Source organism: Salmo trutta, chromosome 6 (assembly GCF_901001165.1).
Source record: "Salmo trutta chromosome 6, fSalTru1.1, whole genome shotgun sequence".
Classification (NCBI taxonomy): domain Eukaryota; kingdom Metazoa; phylum Chordata; class Actinopteri; order Salmoniformes; family Salmonidae; genus Salmo; species Salmo trutta.
In genome coordinates this window covers 10177257-10201594 of record NC_042962.1, presented here as the reverse complement: position 1 = coordinate 10201594, position 24338 = coordinate 10177257, and the positions used below count along the sequence as shown (strand labels likewise).

Below are 24338 nucleotides of genomic sequence, written 5' to 3'. Positions count from 1 at the left end.
TGGTACTTAATGAATATGATGTCAGTTCAGTTGTCATCTGAGACATGACTGATGACAGGATGACATAAACTGTATCTGGGAAAGTCTACACATTCTAGTTATCAGATTCACATGGAATTGTTGTGCAATTTAAATGTTTAAATGTGAAACTATTTGTGAAAAGATGAAATGTAATTTTAGCTTCCAAATGAGAGAATTGGGTTTTCATGAGTGAACTATGCTCAACTCAGTGGACGCCCATGTGAACAGACATGGGTTGTAAACTATGAAACACACCCTTCTCTCCCTCCACTATATAAGCCCTTTCCGAAAATATAACTTTCTGTTCCGGGTACATTAGGGCGACGGTCCGATGTCAGAAGGATTCCGATAATAAGCTGTTCCGAGGACATGAGGACGACGGTTCCACGTTAAAAGGACTAACATGTCAACTACAGAACTAAGCTAACCTCAGCGTGAGCTTTGGTTTCGAAAGGAATGAACTTTGAACTCTTATTCACTACAGAAGTGATACCTCCGAGCCGTTGAGTTAGCAGCGGCCGCTGTAAACGTGGGCTAGGAAAGGACGGACGACGGATCCAGACGAACAAACAACGACGATACTACAATGTATCCAATTTACCACCAGAGACATTCTTCCGAGGACAGGAAGATCTCTGTTGGGCAACACGGCCAGCATCTACGACCAACCTACCGAAGCACAGCTGAGTAAATATTTATTGCATTTTCCTTTTCCAAATGGGCGGTAATTTAGAATGCATAAGATACTGTATTTACGATAGCTTCGCTTCTCCCTTTGTTCCTCAGTCTTCCCGCTCTTTCACTCAAACCCAACCCCCTTTCCTTTGTGTAACCAGCCGTCATGTCGGCTCCGTCCACCAGGGACGTTTTCTGTATGACATCATTTGCTTTCTGTGAAAATGTAATTCTGTGTGATTATTTAGGTATTTAGTAAATAAATAATTAAACCAAAGTTTGTATTGCTGATTCAACTTGTTAGCCAGGGTTCGTGAAGATAACCAAGAATTTACAACTTTCAGATGAGACTGAAATAAGGTGACAAGTAATATTGACTGCTATTGATGTAAAATATTACTAGGTCTTTAAGAGTTTATTCGGAAGATAACAGCTCTATAAACAGTCTTTCGTGGTACCCCGACTTTCTAGTTAATTACATTTACATGATTAGCTTAATCAGGTAATATTATTAGAATAGCATGTCATATCACTTAATCCGGCATAGCCAAAGACACGACAACAGTAAGGTCTACTACACCTGTTGTATTCGGCTCATGTGACAAATAAAATTTGATTTGATAAAGAGTAGGAGCTTTCAAACACACACACTTACACACACACACACGCATGGACACATACACAAGCATACACACACACACACGCATGCATGCACACACATACACAAGTACACACATACACGCATATGCACGCACACACACGCACGCACACACACACACACACACACACACACACACACACCACACACACACACACACACACACACACACACACACACACACACACACACACACACACACACACACACACACACACACACACACACACACACACACACGCACACGCACACGCACACACACACGCACACACACACACACCCTGTCATAATGAAATAAGAGCTGTCCTTACGTTCTCCTGTGTTGTATTGGTGAGGGTCCAGTATTCCAGATACCTGCAGGGATCTGATGCATGAGTCAACCAGCTCCAGTCCTGTGGTCAACTCATCCTCTATGTCCTTCTGGCCATCTGCTGCACAGGAAGCAGGAAACATGGGCAATAGGTTAGTCTGGGTCACAGTTGTGACACAACCTCTATAAAAGGTGTTTATTTTCAATGTCACATTACATAGCTGTGATATCTGCTTATATTCTCAAGACATACCGTTGCCTTCAAAAGGTATTCAGACGCCTTGACTTTCTCCACATTTTTAAGGTTACAGCCTTATTCTAAAATTGATTAAATCATTTTGTCCCTCATCAATCTACTCACAATACCCCATAATGACAAAGCAAAAACTGGTTTTTAGAAATGTATTGTAATTTATAAAACATAAAAAATGGAAATATCATATTTACATAAGAATTCAGACCCTTTACTCGGTACTTTGTTGAAGCACCTTTGGCAGCGACTACAGCTTCAAGTCTTCTTGGGTATGATGCTACAAGCTGGGCACACCTGTATTTGGGGAGTTTCTCCCATTCTTCTCTGCAGATCCTCTCAAGCTCTGTCAGGTTGGATGGGGAGCGTTGCTGAAGAGCTATTTTCTGATCTCTCCAGAGTTGTTTGATCGAGTTCAAGTCCAGGCTCTGGCTGGGCCACTCAAGGACATTGAGACTTGTCCCGAAGCCACTCCTGGGTTGTCTTGGCTGAGTGCTTAGGGTCGTTGTCTTGTTGGAAGCTAAACCTTCGCCCCAGTCTGAGGTCCTGTGAGCTCTGGAGCAGGTTTTCATTAAAGAGCTCTCTGTACTTTGCTCCATTCATCTTCGCCTCGATCCTGACTAGACTCCCAGTCCATGCTAATGAAAAACGTACCCACAGCATGATGCTGCCACCACCATGCTTCACCATAGGGATGTTGCCAGGTTTTTTCCAGACGTAACGTTTGGCATTCAGGCCAAATGGTTCAATCTTGGTTTCATCAGACCAGAGAATCTTGTTTCTCATGGTCTAAGAGTTTTTAGGTGCCTTTTGATGAACTCCAAGTGGGCTGTCATGTGTTGTTTACTAAGGAGTGGCTTCTGTCTGGCCACTCTACCATGAAGGCCTGATTGGTGGAGTGCTGCTGAGATGGATGTCCTTCTGGAAGGTTCTCCCAGATTTTTATTTAACCTTTACAGTGAGGGAAAAAAGTATTTGATCCCCTGCTGATTTTGTACGTTTGCCTACTGACAAAGAAATTATCAGTCTATAATTTTAATGGTAGGTTTATTTCAACAGTGAGAGACAGAATAACAACAAAAAAATACAGAAAAACGCATGTCAAAAATGTTATAAAATGATTTGCATTTTAATGAGGGAAATAAGTATTTGACCCCCTCTCAATCAGAAAGATTTCTGGCTCCCAGGTGTCTTTTATACAGGTAACGAGCTGAGATTAGGAGCACACTCTTAAAGGGAGTGCTCCTAATCTAAGTTTGTTACCTGTATAAAAGACACCTGTCCACAGAAGCAATCAGTCAATCAGATTCCAAACTCTCCACCATGGCCAAGAAGAAAGAGCTCTTCAAGGATGTCAGGGACAAGATTGTAGACCTACACACGGCTGGAATGGGCTACAAGATCATCACCAAGCAGCTTGGTGAGAAGGTGACAACAGTTGGTGCGATTATTCACAACTGGAAGAAACACAAAAGAACTGTCAATCTCCCTCGGCCTGGGGCTCCATGCAAGATCTCACCTCGTGGAGTTGCAATGATCATGAGAACGGTGAGGAATCAGCCCAGAACTACACGGGAGGATCTTGTCAATGATCTCAAGGCAGCTGGGACCATAGTCACCAAGAAAACAATTGCTAACACACTACGCCGTGAAGGACTGAAATCCTGCAGCGCCCGCAAGGTCCCCCTGCTCAAGAAAGCACATATACATGAAATTTGCCAATGAACATCTGAATGATTCAGAGGACAACTGGGTGAAAGTGTTGTGGTCAGATGAGACCAAAATGGAGCTCTTTGGCATCAACTCAACTTGCCGTGTTTGGAGGAGGAGGAATGCTGCCTATGACTCCAAGAACACCATCCCCACTGTCAAACATGGAGATGGAAACATTATGCTTTGGGGGTTTTTTTTCTAAGGGGACAGGACAAGTTCACCGCATCAAAGGGACGATGGACGAGGCCATTTACCGTCAAATCTTGGGTGAGAATCTCCTTCCCTCAGCCAGGGCATTGAAAATGGGTTGTGGATGGGTATTCCAGCATGACAATGACCCAAAACACACGGCCAAGCCAACAAAGGAGTGGCTCAAGAAGAAGCACATTAAGGTCCTGGAGTGGCCTAGCCAGTCTCCAGACCTTAATCACATAGAAAATCTGTGGAGGGAGCTGAAGGTTCGAGTTGCCAAACGTCAGCCTCGAAACCTTAATGACTTGGAGAAGATCTACAAAGAGGAGTGGGACAAAATCCCTCCTGAGATGTGTGCAAACCTGGTGGCCAACTACAAGAAACGTCTGACCTCTGTGATTGCCAACAAGGGTTTTGCCACCAAGTACTAAGTAATGTTTTGCAGAGGGTTCAAATACTTATTTCCCTCATTAAAATGCAAATCATTTTATAACGTTTTTGACATGCATTTTTCAGTTTTTTGTTGTTATTCTGTCTCTCACTGTTCAAATAAACCTACCATTAAAATGATAGACTGATCATTTCTTTGTCAGTGGGCAAACGTACAAAATCAGCAGGGGATCAAATACTTTTTTCCCCTCACTGTATTTAACTAGGCAAGTCAGTTAAGAACAAATTCTTATTTACAATGACAGCCTACCAAAGGGCAAAAGGCTTCCTGCTGGGACTACACTACACTACACTACACTACACTACACTACACTACACTACACTACATAAAGAGATACCTAAGACAATAACATAGCATGGTAGCCGCACATGACAACACAGCATGGTAGCAACACAACACGACAACAACATGGTAGTAACACAACATAGCAGCAGCACAACATGGTAGCAGCACAACACACGGTACAAACATTATTGGGCACAGACAACAGCACAAAGGACAAAAAATGGTAAAGACAATAATACATCACACAAAGCAGCCACAACTATCAGTAAGAGTGTCCATGATTGAGTCTTTGAAAGAAGTGAATGAAGACATCTCCACAGAGGAACTCTAGAGCTCTGTCAGAGTGACCATCGGGTTCTTGGTCAACTCCCTGACCAAGGCCCTTCTCCCCCGATTTCTCAGTTTGGCCGGGCAGCCAGCTCTAGGAAGAGTCTTGGTGGTTCCAAACTTTTTCCATTTAGGAATGATGGAGGCCACTGTGTTCTTGGAGACCTTCAATGCTGCAAAATGTTTTGGTACCCTTCCACAGATCTGTGCCTCGACACGATCCTGTCTCTTAGCTCTGTGGACAATTCAGTCGACCTCTTGGCTTGGTTTTTGCTCTGACATGCACTATCAACTGTGGGCCTTATATAGACAGGTGTGTGCCTTTCCAAATCATGTCCAATCAATTGAATTTAGGTGGACTCCAATCAAGTTGTAGAAACATCTCAAGGATGATCAACGGAAACAGGATGCGCCTGAGCTCAATTTCGAGTATCATCGCAAATTATCTGAATACTTATGTAAATAAGGTATTTATGTTTTCAATTTGTAATAAATTTACTAACATTTCTAAAAACCTGTTTTCGCCTTGTCATTATGGGGTATTGTGATGTCATTATGGGGTATTGTGATGTCATTATGGGGTATTGTGAGTAGATTGATGAGGATTTATATTTACTTAATTCATTTTAGAATAAGACTGTAATGTAACAAACCTCTTGACGCACGTTAAGGCCAGGGGGCGCTATTGCGAATTTAGAAAAAAATACGTGCCCATTTTAAACGGCCTCCTACTCAAACTCAGAAACTAGGATATGCATATTATTAGTAGATTTGGATAGAAAACACTAAAGTTTCTAAAATTGTTTGAATGGTGTCTGTGAGTATAACAGAACTCATATGGCAGTCAAAACCCTGAGACAAATCCTAACAGGAAGTGGAAATCTGATTTGTGGAATCACTTTCAAGCCTTTGCCTATGAAATACACTGTGAGTTAGGATTCATTTAGCACTTCCTAAAGCTTCCACTAGATGTCAACAGTCTTTACAAAGTGGTTTGAGTCTTCTGTAAAAACTGACCGAACAAGAGGCCTGGAAAATGTGTCATAGGGGGAGGGCCATTACTACTATGACACGCGTGCCGTGGGTACTCTCTCATTCCGAAACGTTTAGTAAGACAATGCAATCATCTGCCTTGAATATTATTGAAGTTCTGATTGAAAAAGGCCCTAAAGATTTATGTTATACAACGTTTGACACGTTTGAACGAACATAAATACATTTTTTTTACACATTCGTGACCACAAGTCCCGCGCGCTTCGTACATTTTGAGTAGCCTTCGGAACGCGCTAACAAGAAGGAGCTATTGGGACATAAATTATTAACTTTTTTGAACAAAACTACATTTGTTGTGGACCTGGGATTCCTGGAAGTGCCTTCTGATGAAGATAATCAAAGGTAAGTGAATATTTACAATAGTATATTTGATTTTAGATGAGTCCAAGATGGCGCTAACCTGTATCGCCTAGCCTATTTTTCTGAGCATAGCACCTCGTTTATTGCAAAGTGTGATTTCCCAGTAAAGTTATTTTTAAATCTGGCAATGCGGTTGCATTCATGAGATGTTAATCTATAATTCTTTGAATGACAATATTATATTTTACCAATGTTTTCGAATAGTAATTTTGTAAATTGTAGCGCTGATTCACCGGAAGCATTTGAGGGAAAATATTTTCTGAACATCACGTGCCGATGTAAAATGCTGTTTTTATATCTAAATATGAACTTTATCGAACAAAAGAATGCATGTATTGTGTAACATGATGTCCTAGGAGTGTCATCTGAGGAAGATTGTCAAAGGTTAGTGCTTCATTTAGCTGTGTTTTGGTTATTTGTGATGCATGTGGTTGGTCGGAAAATGGCGGTGTGGCTATTGTGTCGATGTACTCTCCTAACATAATGTAATGTTTTGCTTTCATTGTAAAGCCTTTTTGAAAATCGGACAACGTGGTTTGATTCAGGAGAAGTGTATCTATAAAATGGTGTAAAATAGTCCTATGTTTGAGAAACAGAATTTATTAGATTTGGTTATGAATATGGCGCTCTGATTTTTCGCTGGATGTTGATCCCGGTTACGGGATCAGCGCGTCAAGAGGTTTAAGGCACTATTATAGTTAATGATTAGAAATAAAAACATCTAATGAAAAATATAGCATTTTACACTTACCTTGGGTGTTCCAGCGAAACTGCTCATCTACCGAACTGCAAGAAAACAAACACAAGATTTGAGGTTCTGAAAAGAAATGTATGATATGGAGTTGATCATACTGTAACATCATAGTTAATTGTTGTTATCCAAGATTGAAACTATTTACTGTATAACATCTGACGTAAAGTAAACCAACAAGCTGTAACAGTGGTGATCGGATATTCAGCACCATTGAAGCAGACAGTGACGGAATTGGAATTTAGAAGTCCAGCCCAACAGAACAGTGGACAGCGACAGAATAGGTTTATCAACGTCCAGCACCATAGAACTGCGACAGAATAGGTATTCTGAATTTCAGCACCACAGAACATTGGACAGCAAGGCCTACAAGAAAGTAAGAAGCTAAGAAGCCTGGAAGGGAAAAGCTCTACTGCAAAACTCTGTTAGCTAGTCAGTTTTCAGCCAAATTGACTTTTCCAGCCAAACCTTAACATTTTAAATAATAAGGAATAAATTGGAAGGTAACGAAAATAGAGCTTTCCATTGTTCCTTTGAATCGCTGACACATCCTCTCTTTATGTTGATGGCTGAGGCTAATATTGCTTTACGGGCTAGATCATGCTAGGAGGCTAATATTGCTCTGCAGGCTAGCTTCCCAGAACAATCAACGACAGTCTGTGATGGAGGGATTTCCTCAAAGCAGAAAATATTATAGCCAGTCAGACCAGAGAGAAATATCAAACTGTTCAGTGTGTGATCAATGTTAGACCAATATGACGCACAAGCACTCAAACCTAAACGTATAGACTACAATTAGTAGATACTGTATACTCTCAGTCTCTCTCAATCTCGGTCGCTCTCTCTCTCTCTCAGTCTCTCTCTTTCAGTCTCTCTCTCTCTCTCTCAGTCTCTCTCTCTCTCTCTCTCTTTTTCTCTGTCTCTCTCTCTCTCGGTCTCTCTCTCTCGCTCTCTTGCGGTATCTCTCTCTTGGTCTCTCTCTCTCTCTCTCGGTCTCTCTCTCTCTTTCGGTCTCTCTCTCTCGGTCTCTCTCTTTCTCTGTCTTTCTCCCTATCCCTTTCTCTCAGTCTCTCTCTCTCTTTTAGAAACATTATAGCAGACTATGCAGAAACACACCATGTTGTAATACTGTGTGTGTGTGTGTGTGTGTGTGTGTGTGTGTGTGTGTGTGTGTGTGTGTCTGTGTGTGTGTGTGTCTGTGTGTCTGTGTGTCTGTGTGTGTGTGTGTGTGTGTGTGTGTGTGTGTGTGTGTGTGTGTGTGTGTGTGTGTGTGTGTGTGTGTGTTTGTCCGTGCGTGTGTCCGTGCATGTGTGGGCATGTGTGTGTGCATGTATGTTTGTGTGTGTGTTTTTAATGAGCCCCAGGAGTGGAGTGATCACTGACTCAAGGGGAGCTCCCCTCATAGCCTGTCTAGGTGATTATATAGACCACACCAGTGTGTGTGTGTGTGTGTGTGTGTGTGTGTGTGTGTGTGTGTGTGTGTGTGTGTGTGTGTGTGTGTGTGTGTGTGTGTGTGTGTGTGTGTGTGTGTGTGTGTGTGTGAATGCACCAAGGCCTTGCCCCTAAATGCACTGCAGTATAACTTTTCTTGTGTAAAATAGATGGAGGACATTGCAGAGGGAGAGATGGAGAGAGGTAGAGGGAAGTAGAGATAGGGAAGGAGAGAAAGAGAGAGAGGGAGAGAGAGGGGGAGAGAGAGAGAGAGAGAGAGAGAGAGAGAGAGAGAGAGAGAGAGAGAGAGAGAGAGAGAGAGAGAGAGAGAGAGAGAGGTTGTATTCTGGTCCTTAAACAACCTCTGGTCCAGACAACAGACAAGTTAACCACACACAGATATCTCACCAGTTTTTAAAAAAAAGCAGCTCACTGGTCACAGTTAATAAGTTACTGGTCCTCCACAGGGAAATATTACTCTAATAGAGTTTCATGCTGTCTGAGAAATGCCTTTAAATTCTCCCAGCTTGTAGTCGTCCCCTTTAAGATAACACACTAAACAGACCGTTCACACCGGCTACGGCAGTCACGAGTCATCACACACACACACACACACACAATCATTCCAATCAACAGTGCCATCTCTGCATTTAGGGTTGATTTAAGAGTGTCCAACTATGGGTACACTGCTGAGTAATTGAGGATTTACTTACAAGTGATACCCATCTGGCATGCAAAGTTAGATATTGATGGTATATGACTAAAACTGTGTGAAAAGCTGCATTCCCATGGATACACATGATATTGATGGTATGTGACTAAAACTGTGTGAAAAGCTGCATTCTCATGGATACACATGATATTGATGGTATGTGACTAAAACTGTGTGAAAAGCTCCATTCCCATGGATACACATGCGCCTACTGATTCTTGTCACAGCAACATGCACTGTTCCAGCTCGTCACGGTAACGACAGCGTGTCAATCACAGGAGGAGTGGGTTTTGTGCAGTATGTGTGTGTGTGTTTGGGCTTTAGCGAAGTTAGGGGGCAAGGCTATGTGAATGAAGATGCCAAACTACTGGAACACAGCTCAGACACCCATGCATAGCCCACAAGACATGCCACCAGAGGTCTCTTCACAGTCCCCAAGTCCAGGACAGACTATGGGAGGCACACAGTACTACATAGAGCCATGACTACATGGAACTCTATTCCACATCAAGTAACTCATGCCAGCAGTAAAATTAGATTTAAAAAACAGATTAAAAAAACACCTTATGGAACAGCGGGTACTGTGAAGCAACACAAACATTGGCACAGACACGTGCATACACACACACACATGATAACATACACACTATACACACACATGGATTTAGTACTGTAGATATGTGGTAGTGGTGGAGTAGGGGCCTGAGGGCACACAGAGTGTTGTGAAATCTGTGAATGTATTGTAATGTTTTTTAAAATTGTATAAACTGCCTTAATTTTGCTGGACACCAGGAAGAGTAGCTGCTGCTTTGGCAGCAGCTAATGGGGATCCATAATAAATACAAACTCCTGGGTAGAGAGAGAGACATTTTGTTATTGCCATTTATTGGTTTGCTGATTTGTGTGTGTACTGTATGGGTGTATGTGCTGATGATTACATTATGAAACACACCTGTTAGTTGATTTTAGTTCTGCCACGTTGGTGCTAAAACATCTGTTTCCACTAGCTAAATGACCACGCTATTATCTTTACTGTTAAGGATATTTATCCCTGCTCTTTTACAGCTGATGCATATACTGACAGGACACCTCTATGCATAATTCACCACGGAGGGATTATAATACACCACGGAGGGATTATAATACACCACGGAGGGATTATAATACACCACGGAGGGATTATAATACACCACGGAGGGATTATAATACACCACCACGGAGGGATTATAATACACCACGGAGGGATTATAATACACCACGGAGGGATTATAATACACCCCGGAGGGATTATAATACACCACGGAGGGATTATAATACACCACGGAGGGATTATAATACACCACGGAGGGATTATAATAGACCACGGAGGGATTATAATACACCACGGAGGGATTATAATACACCACGGAGGGATTATAATAGACCACGGAGGGATTATAATACACCACGGAGGGATTATAATACACCACCACGGAGGGATTATAATACACCACGGAGGGATTATAATACACCACCACGGAGGGATTATAATACACAACGGAGGGATTATAATACACCACGGAGGGATTATAATACACCACGGAGGGATTATAATACACCACGGAGGGATTATAATACACCACGGAGGGATTATAATACACCACAGAGGGATTATAATAGACCACGGAGGGATTATAATACACCACGGAGGGATTATAATACACCACCACGGAGGGATTATAATACACCACGGAGGGATTATAATACACCACGGAGGGATTATAATACACCACCACGGAGGGATTATAATACACCACGGAGGGATTATAATACACCACGGAGGGATTATAATACACCACCACGGAGGGATTATAATACACCACGGAGGGATTATAATAGACCACGGAGGGATTATAATAGACCACGGAGGGATTATAATACACCACGGAGGGATTATAATACACCACCACAGAGGGATTATAATACACCACGGAGGGATTATAATACACCACGGAGGGATTATAATACACCACGGAGGGATTATAATACACCACGGAGGGATTATAATACACCACGGAGGGATTATAATACACCACCACAGAGGGATTATAATACACCACGGAGGGATTATAATACACCACCACGGAGGGATTATAATACACCACGGAGGGATTATAATACACCACGGAGGGATTATAATACACCACGGAGGGATTATAATAGACCACGGAGGGATTATAATACACCACGGAGGGATTATAATACACCACCACGGAGGGATTATAATACAGCACGGAGGGATTATAATACACCACAGAGGGATTATAATACACCACGGAGGGATTATAATACACCAAGGAGGGATTATAATACACCACGGAGGGATTATAATACACCACGGAGGGATTATAATACACCACGGAGGGATTATAATAGACCACGGAGGGATTATAATACACCACGGAGGGATTATAATACACCACGGAGGGATTATAATACACCACGGAGGGATTATAATACACCACGGAGGGATTATAATACAGCACGGAGGGATTATAATACAGCACGGAGGGATTATAATACACCACGGACGGATTATAATACACCACGGAGGGATTATGTGACATAACGCAACATTGTGTCTCCAGACACTTTGGCCATGACATGTTATGATGGTATCTGATATAAAGAAAATAAATGATGCTAAATGCTACTGCCTAAATGCTACAGGTAGACACAGTAGACTGGGATTAGAAGTGGACATACACTCACCAATCCAGGATTCTATGTTAGGGTTTCATTAAGACTAACGGAAATTCTAATTTGGTACTTTGGTGGGATTGTGGGGATTTACGCTGCTCTGCTGTACACAGACTGGGATTAACACAGATTATAGAGACTAACACAGCTGGTTATTCCCACTGGGTTTACAGTTAGGATGGCTCAACCAGTGTGTGTTGGGTCCACTCATTCATGAGTGGGTTGACCTGCAGTTACAATGGTGTCACACACACACACACACACACACACACACACACACACACACACACACACACACACACACACACACACACACACACACACACACACACACACACACACACACACACACACACACACACACACATACACACACACACACACACACACACACAATCGTTATGTGACTGTGTGAGAACACTCCTTCCTTCACAGCAGTGTGCCATAACAAGTACGGGAGAGGGATCACACACATACACATTTATGCACAAACACACAAAGACACACACACATTCACATGAGCAATTCAAATCCTTTTGCAAATCAATTGAGTGATTAAATGATATGTATGAATGATGATTAGAGACAGAAATGATGGATTCTGTTCATGAAATACAATCAACATGTCGGTTCGAAGAAACACACAGATTACTGATGAAACAAAAGACAAAGATGAAAGAAGATGTCTGTAACAACACACACACACACACACACACACACACACACACACACACACACACACACACACACACACACACAAACACACACACACACACGTACAGCTAACCTTGTGGGGACACACAATTCAGTCCCATTCAAAATCCTATTTTCCCTAACCCCTAACCCCTTACCCTAACCTTAACCATAAACCTAACCTTAACCTTAACCCCAAAACCTAACCTTAACACTAAAACTAAGCCTAGCTCCTAACCCTAACCTGAAACCAAACACTAGATCCCTAGCTGCTAACCCTAACCCTTAATGTAATTCTAACCCTAGCTCCTAACCCTAAACCTTAACGTAGTTCTAACCCTAACACTAATTATAACCTTAACCCTAAACCTAATACTAAATCCTAACCCTAACCCTTAACGTAGTTCTAACCCTAACACTAATTATAACCTTAGCCCTAACCCTAACCCTAGATCCTAACCCTAAACGTAATTCTAACCCTAACCCTAGCTCATAAACCCTAACCCTTAATATAATTCCAACCCTAACACTAATTCTAACCCTAACACTAATTCTAAACTTAACCCTAAACCTAACACTCATTCTAACCCTAACCCTAGCTCCTAACCCAAACAATTAATGTAATTCTAACCCTAACACTAATTCTAACCTTAACCCTAAACCTAACACTAATTCTAACCTTAACCCTAGCTCCTAACCCAAACAATGAATGTAATTCTAACCCTAACACTAATTCTAAACTTAACCCTAAACCTAACACTAATTCTAAACTTAACCCTAACCCTAACACTAATTCTAAACTTAACCCTAACCCTAACACTAATTCTAAACTTAACCCTAAACCTAACACTAATTCTAAACTTAACCCTAACCCTAACACTAATTCTAAACTTAACACTAATTCTAAACTTAACCCCAGTTGGTCAAATTTTGGTTTGTTTTACTGTTCTTGTGGGGACTTCTGGTCCACACAAGAATAGTTAAACACGTCCACACACAAACGTGTTTGCATGATGCTAGGGCTGCCTGTTAGCGATAGTTGGTCTATGTAAATCAGTCATTTTTAGAGCCTGTCTAAGGGTACAGCACGTAGCTTAATTAGCATGTAGCCTTGGAGCCAAGCCAACGTTTCCCAAACTCGGCCTGGGAAGCGCAAGGAGTGCATATTTTGGTATTCCCTTGCATTTCACAGCTAATGATGCATGATGAGTTGATTATTTCAATCAGCTGTGTAGTGCCGGGGAAAAAACCCCAAACCCAAGTCATAGACTGTTCTCTCTGCTACCGCACGGCAAGCGGTAACGGAGCGCCAAGTCTAACACCAAAAGGCTCCTTAATAGCGTCAACCCTCAAGCCATAAGACAGCTGAACAACTATTCAAATGGCCATCCAGACTATTTACATTGAACCCTCCCCACCGCCGCTGTTAGTCAATGTTTATTATATGTGCATAGTCCCTTTTCAAATGACCTCAACTAACCTGTACCCCCGCACATTGACTCAGAGCCGGTACCCCTTGTATATAGCCTCGTTATTGTTATGTCATTTTCTTGTGTTACTTTTTGATTGATTCCAAAATATATATATATTTTGTTTATTTAGTAAATATTTTCTTCACTCTATTTCTTGAACTGCACTGTTGGTTAAGGGCTTGTAAGTAAGCATTCCACGGTAAGGTCTACACCTGTTGTATTCGGCGCATGTGACAAATAAAATAGTGATTGGATTTGTAGCTGAGAAACGCTGGCATATACAGAGCCTTCAGCAGCGTATCATTCCATGAAGTTGTCCCCTCCCCTCTGCACTAGTTTACTCCACTATGCATCTCGCTTTCTAGGGCATGCACTTGTCCCCAGTCCTCCAGTATCCCGAACAGTACCATTATTTTGTAGCCCTGGACAAACATCCCCCTCAGGAAACTAAAAATATTTGGCATGGGTCTTGAGATCCTCAAAAGGTTTTACAGCTGCAACATCTAGAGCATCCTGACTGGTTGCATCACTGCCTGGTATGGAAAATGCTCGGCCTCTGACCGTAAGGCGCTACAGAGGGTAGTGGGTACGGCCCAGTACATCACTGGGGCTAAGCTTCCTGCCATCCAGGACCTATATACCAGGAGGTGTCAGAGGAAGGCTCTAAAAATTGTCAAAGACCCCAGCCACTCGAGTCATAGACTGTTCTCTCTAATACCGCATGGCAAGCGGTACCGGAGTGCCAAGTCTAGGTCCAAGAGGCTTCTAAACAGTTTTTACCCCCAAGCCATAAGACTCCTGAACAGGTAACCAAATGGCTACCCGGACTATTTGCATTGTGTGCCCCCCCCCCAACCCCTCTTTTACGATGCTGCTACTCTTTGTTTATCATATATGCATAGTCACTTTAACTATACATTCATGTACATACTACCTCAATTGGCCAGACCAACCAATGCTCCCGCACATTGGCTAACCGGGATATTGTCACGTCCTGACCAGCAGATGGAGCTAGTGTTTTAGTTTTGGGGTCAGGACGTGGCATGTTTGTGTTGGGAATGTTTCTGGGGATGATTGGGACTTCCAATTGAAGGCAGGTGTGTATAGTTGCCTTTGATTGGAAGTCCTATATAGGTGTGTGTGTTTTTCTTTGGGGTTGTGGGTGGTTGTTTTTTGCACTGCGTTTATAGCCTGCAGAACTGTCACTGTTGTCACCCTTTTGTGTTGTTAAGTGGATGCTTTACTCCTTATTTTTAATTAAAGATGAGTATTCACATACCTGCTGCGCCTTGGTTCATTTCAGAAGACAGCCGTTACAGATATCTGCATTGTGTCCCGCCACCCACCACCCGCCAACCCCTCTTTTACGCTATTGCTACTCTCTGTTCATCATATATGCATAGTCACCTTAACCATATCCACATGTACATACTACCTCAATCAGCCTGACTAACCGGTGTCTGTATGTAGCTTCGCTACTTTTATAGCCTCACTACTGTATATAGCCTGTCTTTTTACTGTTGTTTTATTACTTTACCCTCTACGGGCTACGGGGGCAGTATTGAGAATTTTGGAAAAAATATGTGCCCATTTTTAACTGCCACCTACACCAACTCAGAAGCTAGGATATGCATATTATTACCAGATTTGGATAGAAAACACTCTGAATTTTCTAAAACAGTTTGAATGGTGTCTGTAAGTATAACAAAAATCATATTGCAGGCAAAAACCTGTGAAAAATAGATTAAAATAAAATGTGAATTTTGTGACTGTACTATTTAGTGTCATTGTTTTATAGATACCACAGTGAGAAAGGATTCATTTCGCAACTCCTACGGCTTCCACTAGATGTCAACGATCTTTATAAAGTTGTTTGAAGCGTCTATGATTAACAGGGAGCAAATTAGAATGCAGGGAAGTTGACATGTCGTCACTTCATTTTTTTGCGCCTGCGCATAAATCTGAGAAGAGTGCATTTGTCATAATCGTTTTTCTAGACAAAGAATAGGTCGTGTGAAAATATTACTGATGTTTACTGATGTTTCACGTTAAAAATGGACCAAAAGATTGATGCTAAACAACGTTTGACATGTTTGAACAAACGTAAATAGATTATTTACTAGGTTTTTTTAGCTTTTCGGCGTGATTTTACACCCCCACCCACCACGTTTTGTGGGAGCCTACTGAACACCAACTACATGGTGTTATTTGGACATAAATGATGAACTTTGTCAAAAGAAACCACATTTGTTCTGGACCTGGGATTCCTGGCAGTGCCTTCTGATGGAGATAATCAAAGGTAAGGGGATATTTACAATGTTATTATGATATTAGATGCTGCTAACTGTATAGCCTAGCATGTTGTTATTAGCATAGTACCCCGTTTATTGCAAAATGTGATTTCCCAGTAAAGTTATTTTGAGATCTGGCCATTCGGTAGCAATTACGAGATGATAATATATTATTCTTTGAATGACAATATTATAATTTACCAATGTTTTCGAATAGTAATTCCGTGATTTGTAACGCTGGATTCACTGGGAGCATTCGAGCCGAAAAAAATTCTGAATTTCACCGCGACTGTAAATGCTGTTTTTGGATATAAATATGAACTTGATGGAACTAAAAATGCATGTATTGTATAACATAATGTCCTATGAGTGTCATCTGATGCAGATTGTCAAAGGTAAGTGCATAATTCTAGCTGGTTTTCTGTCTCAGTTGACGCCCTTCTTTGAATTGACTAAACATTACACACAGCTATTGTCAATGTACTCTCCTAACATAACCTAACTTTATGCATTCTCCGTAAAGCCTCTTTGAAAAACGGACAACGTGGTTAGATTTAGGAGATGTGTATCTTTCAAATGGAGGAAAATAGTTGATTATTTGAGTATTTGAAATGATTAGACTCTTGCAGTTTTGAATTCCCCGCCATGGTCACATGACAATGAATCCCAATACCGGGCAGGGATCCTCAACAGGGTTTACTTACCTAATGTTCACCTAATACCTTTTTTGCACTATTGGTTAGAGCCTGTAAGTAAGCATTTCACTGTAAAGTCTACACCTGTTGTATTTGGCACACGTGACAAATAAACTTTGATTTGATTTGATTCAATTTATTGAGGGCTTTGTCAACTAATCATCATGGCCTCAAAGAGTTGATTCAGATGTGCTTGTCCAGGGCTACAATAAAAATGTGAACTGTTGGGATTGTTCGCGGACTGGAGTTGAATCAGATGTGCTTGTCCAGGGCTACAATAAAAATGTGAACTGTTGGCATTGTTCGCGGACTGGAGTTGGGAAACATTGTTCTAGGGTACTGGGAGGAAGTACACCTGTCCAACATTCATTATCATAAAACAGTATCACACCTTAGACAACATTAACAAGCTGACCTAGACTCTTACTGTCAATTTAAGAAATGAAAGGCCCTCACCAGTGGGCAATACTGGCCATATTTCAATGTAATTCCTGTCTTACAGCGGAAATAATCCTTTTAGGTTCCACTTTGAAGAATGACGCAGGATGCTAATACATATTCACAAATTCGAGGTGGGAAGGTTGTGGTGATTTCCACGTGGCGTGGAGAAATAACAAGTAGGGCACTGACGACTGGCAATGTAGCTAGCTAGCTAGCATGCTAAACATATCTAGCTAGCTAATGTTATCTGTTGTTGATGCACCGTTCCAAAAGATTAGCCATCTGGCTAGGTTATGGCTCGATCTGGAGCTGGATTTGCATTTAGGGAAAACTTCACCACAGATGGACAGGGGGAACCAAATAGATAGGCGAACCAGATGGATATGGGGAACCAGATGGACTGAGGAAACGAGATGGATAGGGGAAACCAGATGGACAGGAGAAACCAGATGGACAGGAGAAACCAGATGGATCCAGGAAACCATTATCTTTGAATGCCATCTATTGTTATCTCCAAAGTTTTGTAATTTTCCATAAATTGCGGCCACGCAGAAAGAATAAGATGAATCTCCGGTAATATGGATAGCCTAGCTATTGAACGGTTTGGTAATATGGATAGCCTAGCCATTGAATGGTTTGGTAATTTGGATAGCCTAGCTTTTGAACGATTTGGTAATATGAATAGCCTAGCTATTGAACGGTTTGGTAATATGGATAGCCTAGTTATTGAATGGTTTGGTAAAATGGATACCTTAGCTATTGAACGGTTTGGTAATATGGATAGCATAGCTATTGAACAGTTTGGTAATATGGATAGCCTCGCTATTGAACGGTTTAGTAATATGGATAGCCTAGCTATTGAGCGGTTTGGTAATATGGATAGTCTAGCTATTGAATGGTTTGGTAATATGGATAGCCTAGCTATTGAACGGTTTAGTAATATGGATAGCCTCGCTATTGAACGGTTTGGTAATATGGATTGCCTAGCTATTGAACAGTTTGGTAAAATGGATAGCCTAGCTGTTGAATGGTTTCGTATTATGGATAGACTAGCTATTGAACAGTTTGGTAAAATGGATAGCCTAGCTGTTGAATGGTTTCGTATTATGGATAGACTAGCTATTGAACAGTTTGGTAATATGGATAGCCTAGTGAAACGCACCGCTCATGACACATGCCGCAAATGACATGTAACAACACCGTGAGAAAACCAATACAAATGTAACAACAGCACAAAAATATTTTCATTATAGGATAGGGACTTGTGATTTCTAGCTGCACCGACCAAAATGCAGAAGGACTGTGTTTGTTCATTTTGAACATTTATTAAATCAAAATGAACACAAAAACAACAAAACGAACTCACGATATACCGACAGTCTTCTCAGGCTCATACATGCTAGACAAGAAACAATCTCTCACAAATGACAGACACAAACATACCCTAATATATGGGACTCTCAATCAAAGGCAAAGGGAAAACACCTGCCTTCAATTGAGAGTCCCAACCCCAATTAACCAATCATAGAAACACACTCACTAGACTACACATAGAAATACATAAACATAGACCATAAACCAAAAACCCGGAAATACTAAATCAAACTCCCTTTTACCAAAACACCACCCCGAACCACATAAAACAAATACCCTCTGCCACGTCCTGACCAAACTAAAATGACAATTAACCCTTATACTGGCCAGGACGTGACAGTACCCCCCCCCTAAAGGTGCTAACCCCGGAAGCACCTCAAGAAACAAAAACCCCAAACAACAACAAAAATCCCCCAAACTAAAGGGAGGGAAGGGAGGGTGGCTGCCGTCAACGACGGCACTGTGCTACACCCTCCCTCCCCAACCCACCTATCCTGGAGGTGGCTCAGGTGCGGGACGTAAACCTCTCTCTACCTTCGGTGTCGTCCACTTTGGTGGCGCTGATAGCTGCACCGGGCAGACGGGCCACTCGGGCTGGGCCGGAGGACAGGCGGGCCACTCGGGCTGGGCCGGAGGACAGGCGGGCCACTCGGGCTGGGCCGGAGGACAGGCGAGCCACTCGGGCTGGGCCGGAGGACAGGCGGGCCACTCGGGCTGGGCCGGAGGACAGGCGGGCCACTCGGGCTGGGCCGGAGGACAGGCGGGCCACTCGGGCTGGGCCGAAGGACAGGCGGGCCACTCGGGCTGGGCCGGAGGACAGGAGGGCGACTCGGGCAGAACCGGGCAGTCGGGCGACTCGGGCAGTCGGGCCACTCTGGCAGAACCGGGCAGTCGGGCCACTCTGGCAGAACCGGGCAGTCGGGCCACTCTGGCATCTCCGGGCAGTCGGGCCACTCTGGCATCTCCGGGCAGTCGGGCCACTCTGGCATCTCCGGGCAGTCGGGCCACTCTGGCATCTCCGGGCAGTCGGGCCACGCTGGCATCTCCGGGCAGTCTGGCCACTCTGGCATCTCCGGGCAGTCTGGCCACTCTGGCAGCTCCTGACTAGTGGGCGGCTCTGGCGACTCCTCACTGACGGGCGGCTCTGGCGACTCTTGACTGACGGGCGGCTCTGGCGACTCTTGACTGACGGGCGGCTCTGGCGACTCTTGACTGACGGGCGGCTCTGGCGACTCTTGACTGACGGGCGGCTCTTGCGACTCTTGACTGACGGGCGGCTCTGGCGACTCTTGACTGACGGGCAGTTCTGGCGACGTCGGACTGGGATGACGCACTTGAAGCCTGGTGCGTGGTGCTGGTACTGGACGTATCAGCCTGGGAACACGCACCTCAGAGCTAGTGCGGGGAGCGGGAACAGGACGAGTCAGACTGGGCTGACGCACTAAAAGCCCGATGCGTGGCGCTGGTACTGGAGGTATCGGCTTGGGAACACGCACCTCCAGGCTAGTGCGGGGAGCGGGAACAGGACGAGTCGGACTGGGCTGACGAACTGGATGCCTGGTGCGTGGTGCTGGTATTATCTTCACCAGACAGCTAGAACGCACCTCAGGACTATTAATAAACGCTACTCCAGGTGATAACATTAGGACACGCTCTGTAAGGCGAATGTCGTGCCTAAAACACCAACACAGTAGCTCTCTCATCCTTTTCTCCTCCAATTTTCCCATCAACTCCCTTATAGTCTCTGTTTCTCTTTCCTCCACTTTTCCCCTCACTAGCTCTGGTTCCATCCTCGGCTCTGCCGATCTGTCCGTGTGCCCCCCCAAAAAATATTATTGGGGCTGCCTCTCCGGTTTAAACGCCAGTCGCGTTCCTCGGTAGCGTTCCCGGTCCTCACCGAATTCCCCTTGCTCCATCCTCTGCTGCTTGGTCCATTTTTGGTGGGAGATTCTGTCACGGTTGTCGTCGGTGAAGGAGGACCAAAATGCAGCAGGACTGTATATGTTCATTTTTGAACATTTATTAAATCAAAATGAACACAAAAACAACAAAACGAACTCACGATATACCGACAGTCTTCTCAGGCTCATACATGCTAGACAAGAAACAATCTCTCACAAATGACAGACACAAACACACCCTAATATATGGGACTCTCAATCAAAGGCAAAGGGAAAACACCTGCCTTCAATTGAGAGTCCCAACCCCAATTAACCAATCATAGAAACACATTCACTAGACTACACATAGAAATACATAAACATAGACCATAAACCAAAAACCCAGAAAAACTAAATCAAACTCCCTTTTACCAAAACACCACCCCGAACCACATAAAACAAATACCCTCTGCCACGTCCTGACCAAACTAAAACGACAATTAACCCTTATACTGGCCAGGACGTGACAGCTGGTTTAAAAGACGAGGTGCAAAAATATGGCTCAGGCAGCCAAGTGCAGGCTACGGCGAAAATCTCTCCGTCTCAGACAAAGATGTTTTATTAAACAGTGTTACTCAGCTCAACTCACTCGCGAAGAGGAAGAACTTTGCAGGTGGGTGGAACATTAAAATTAAACCCAGTCCTGAAAAGGAATGTAGAGTTAAGAGTATTATCCCGTCAAAAGGTAAACACACAGTATTGGCACTGAAAAGTTGCCACTTCGGATTTCCCACTTCAAACCCAAATACATCATACTTTGAAAAAAACAATGACTTAAATCCTTGTGCAACATCATGGTTAAGCTATGGTCATTGTCTTTCAGCTGAGAAAAAGGGAATTTCTGCTCTAGTGGGCGTTTAAAGCAAAACCTCAAAGATGTATCTAGCCGAGCTAGTTCCACACACACAGACTCTCTCTCTCTCTCTCTCACACACACACACACACACACACACACACACACACACACACACACACACACACACACACACACACACACACACACACACACACACACACACACACACACACCACACACACACACAGCCAATGAAAACTTTAGCTCATGTTTCTTTAACTTTGTTTATGGTCTAAAGCCTCGTTAGCCGCAGATCATCTGGACTAGGAATACAGCCAGCCCATCTGTCCGTCTGTCTGGGAATATCTGTCTTTCAGCCTAGCTATCTGGCTGGCTCTACAGCAGTCTGACTGTTCTGCTCAGCCTGCAGCCAAACTGTGGTTATAATCTAGAGGATTTTATAGTATCAACCTTCCAAACCTCATAAACAGATCCACACAGCAGTCACTCCTCTCTGGCTCTGGCTGTCGCTCTGTTTCTCTCTCTCTCTCTTCCTCTCTTCTCTCTCTCCCATTCTTTCTTCATCTCCCTCCCTCCCTCCCTGGCATTGTGCGGCCAGGCCTTATCTGGTTTGTGCCACTATCGGGTGTTTGGGAAAGACAAGCCACATTTGCATACGTGTTAATTCGTTCACTCTTTTGTTGCTGATAATTCTCCTGTAGATGAACTTCCTGTTTTACATACATTCACTGAAAACCTGCATCAACACAAGGTTATATTAAAAGTATTGACCTTTTCATGTAGCCTAATTTTGGTAATCTAATAGCCTAACCACCGATCAAGCAACATTGTGGACTTGAGATAGAGACAGAGAAGACAGTAAATCTCAGTAAGACCAAAATAATGGTGTTCCACAAAAGGTCCAGTCGCCAGGACCACAAATACAAATTCCATCTAGACACCGTTGCCCTAGAGCACACAAAAACAATACATACCTCGGCCTAAACATCAGCGCCACAGGTAACTTCCACAAAGCGATCTGAGAGACAAGGCAAGAAGGGCATTCTATGCCATCAAAAGGAACATAAAATTCAACATACCAATTAGGATCTGGCTAAAAAATACTTGAATCAGTTATAGAACCCATTGCCCTTTATGGTTGTGAGGTCTGGGTTCCGCTCACCAACCAAGAATTCACAAAACGGGACAAACACCGAATTGAGACTCTGCATGCAGAATTCTGCAAAAATATAATCTGTGTACAACGTAGAACACCAAATAATGCATGCAGAGCAGAATTAGGCCGATACCCGCTAATTATCAAACTCCAGAAAAGAGTCAATAAATTCTACAACCACCTAAAAGGAAGCGATTCCCAAACCTTCCATAACAAAGCCATCACCTACAGAGAGATGAACCTGGAGAAGAATCCCCTAAGCAAGCTGGTCCTGGGGCTCTGTTCACAAAAACAAACACACCCCACAGAGCCCCAGGACAGCAACACAATTAGACCCAACCAAACCATGAGAAAACAAAAAGATAATTAAATGACACATTGGAAAGAATTAACAAAAAAACAGAGCAAACTAGAATGCTATTTGGCCCTAAATAGAGAGTACACAATGGCAGAATACCTGACCACTGTGACTGACCCAAACTTAAGGAAAGCTTTTACTATGTACAGCCTCAGTGAGCATAGCCTTGCTATTGAGAAAGGCCGCCGTAGGCAGACCTGGCTCTCAAGAGAAGACAGGCTATGTGCACACTGCCCACAAAATGAGGTGGAAACTGAGCTGCACTTCCTAACCTCCTGCCAAATGTCTGACCATATTAGAGACACATATTTCCCTCAGATTACACAGATCCACAAAGAATTAGAAAACAAATCCAATTTTGATAAACTCCCATATCTACTGGGTGAAATACCACAGTGTGACATCACAGCAGCAAGATATGTGACCTGTTGCCACAAGAAAAGGGCAACCAGTGAAGAACAAACACCATTATAAATACAACCCATATTTATGCTTATTTATTTTCCCTTTCTACTTTAACCATTTGTACATCGTTATAACACTGTATAGGGACATGATATGACATTTGTAATGTCTTTATTCTTTTGGAACTTCTGTGAGTGTAATGTTTACTGTTAATTGTTATTGTTTATTTCACTTTTGTATATTATCTACCTCACTTGCTTTGGCAATGTTAACGTATGTTTCCCATGCCAATAAAGCCCCTTGAATTGAATTGAGAGAGAGACAGAGAGAGAGAGAGAGAGATGTGTGGGGTCCACTTGCAAAACAAGATTTCATCAAATGGGACAAACACCCCATTGAAACCCTACATGCAGAGTTCTGTAAGATTCTCCTACATGTCCAGAGGAAAACTACAAACAATGCATGCAGGGCAGAATTAGGCCAATATCCACTAATAATAAAAACTCAAAAAAGAGCAATTAAGTTTTTGAAACATCTAAAATACAGTGACCCCCTCTCATATCATTACCAAGCCCTGCAATGCCAAGAGCTGAGCAAAGAAAAGAGTCCCCTCATCCAGCTGGTCCTGGGGCTGAGTTCACAAACCTGTTCTACTAACACACTGAAGCCTCAGGACCAGAACATCCAATCAATCAGAATAAACCAAATTACAACACAGTCAAAACAAAACTACATTGCTTATTGGGAAACACAAGCACAAACACAAAG

The 24338-nt window shown here is 42.9% G+C and overlaps 1 protein-coding gene across 4 annotated transcripts in view; it reads right to left on the bottom strand.

Moving 5' to 3' along the window:
* The window catches only part of LOC115195395 (catenin delta-2-like), a 562679-nt gene that overhangs the window by 320547 nt on the left and 217794 nt on the right, over positions 1-24338 (bottom strand). For 3 of the 4 annotated variants that reach the window (XM_029755212.1, XM_029755211.1, XM_029755214.1), the window contains 2 exons: positions 7047-7081; positions 1666-1785 (listed from right to left, as the gene is read on the bottom strand). In XM_029755212.1, coding sequence (XP_029611072.1) covers positions 1666-1785; positions 7047-7081 — 155 coding nt within the window. The remainder of the gene's footprint in view (positions 1-1665; positions 1786-7046; positions 7082-24338) is intronic. The other variant, XM_029755213.1, reaches the window with a different exon arrangement.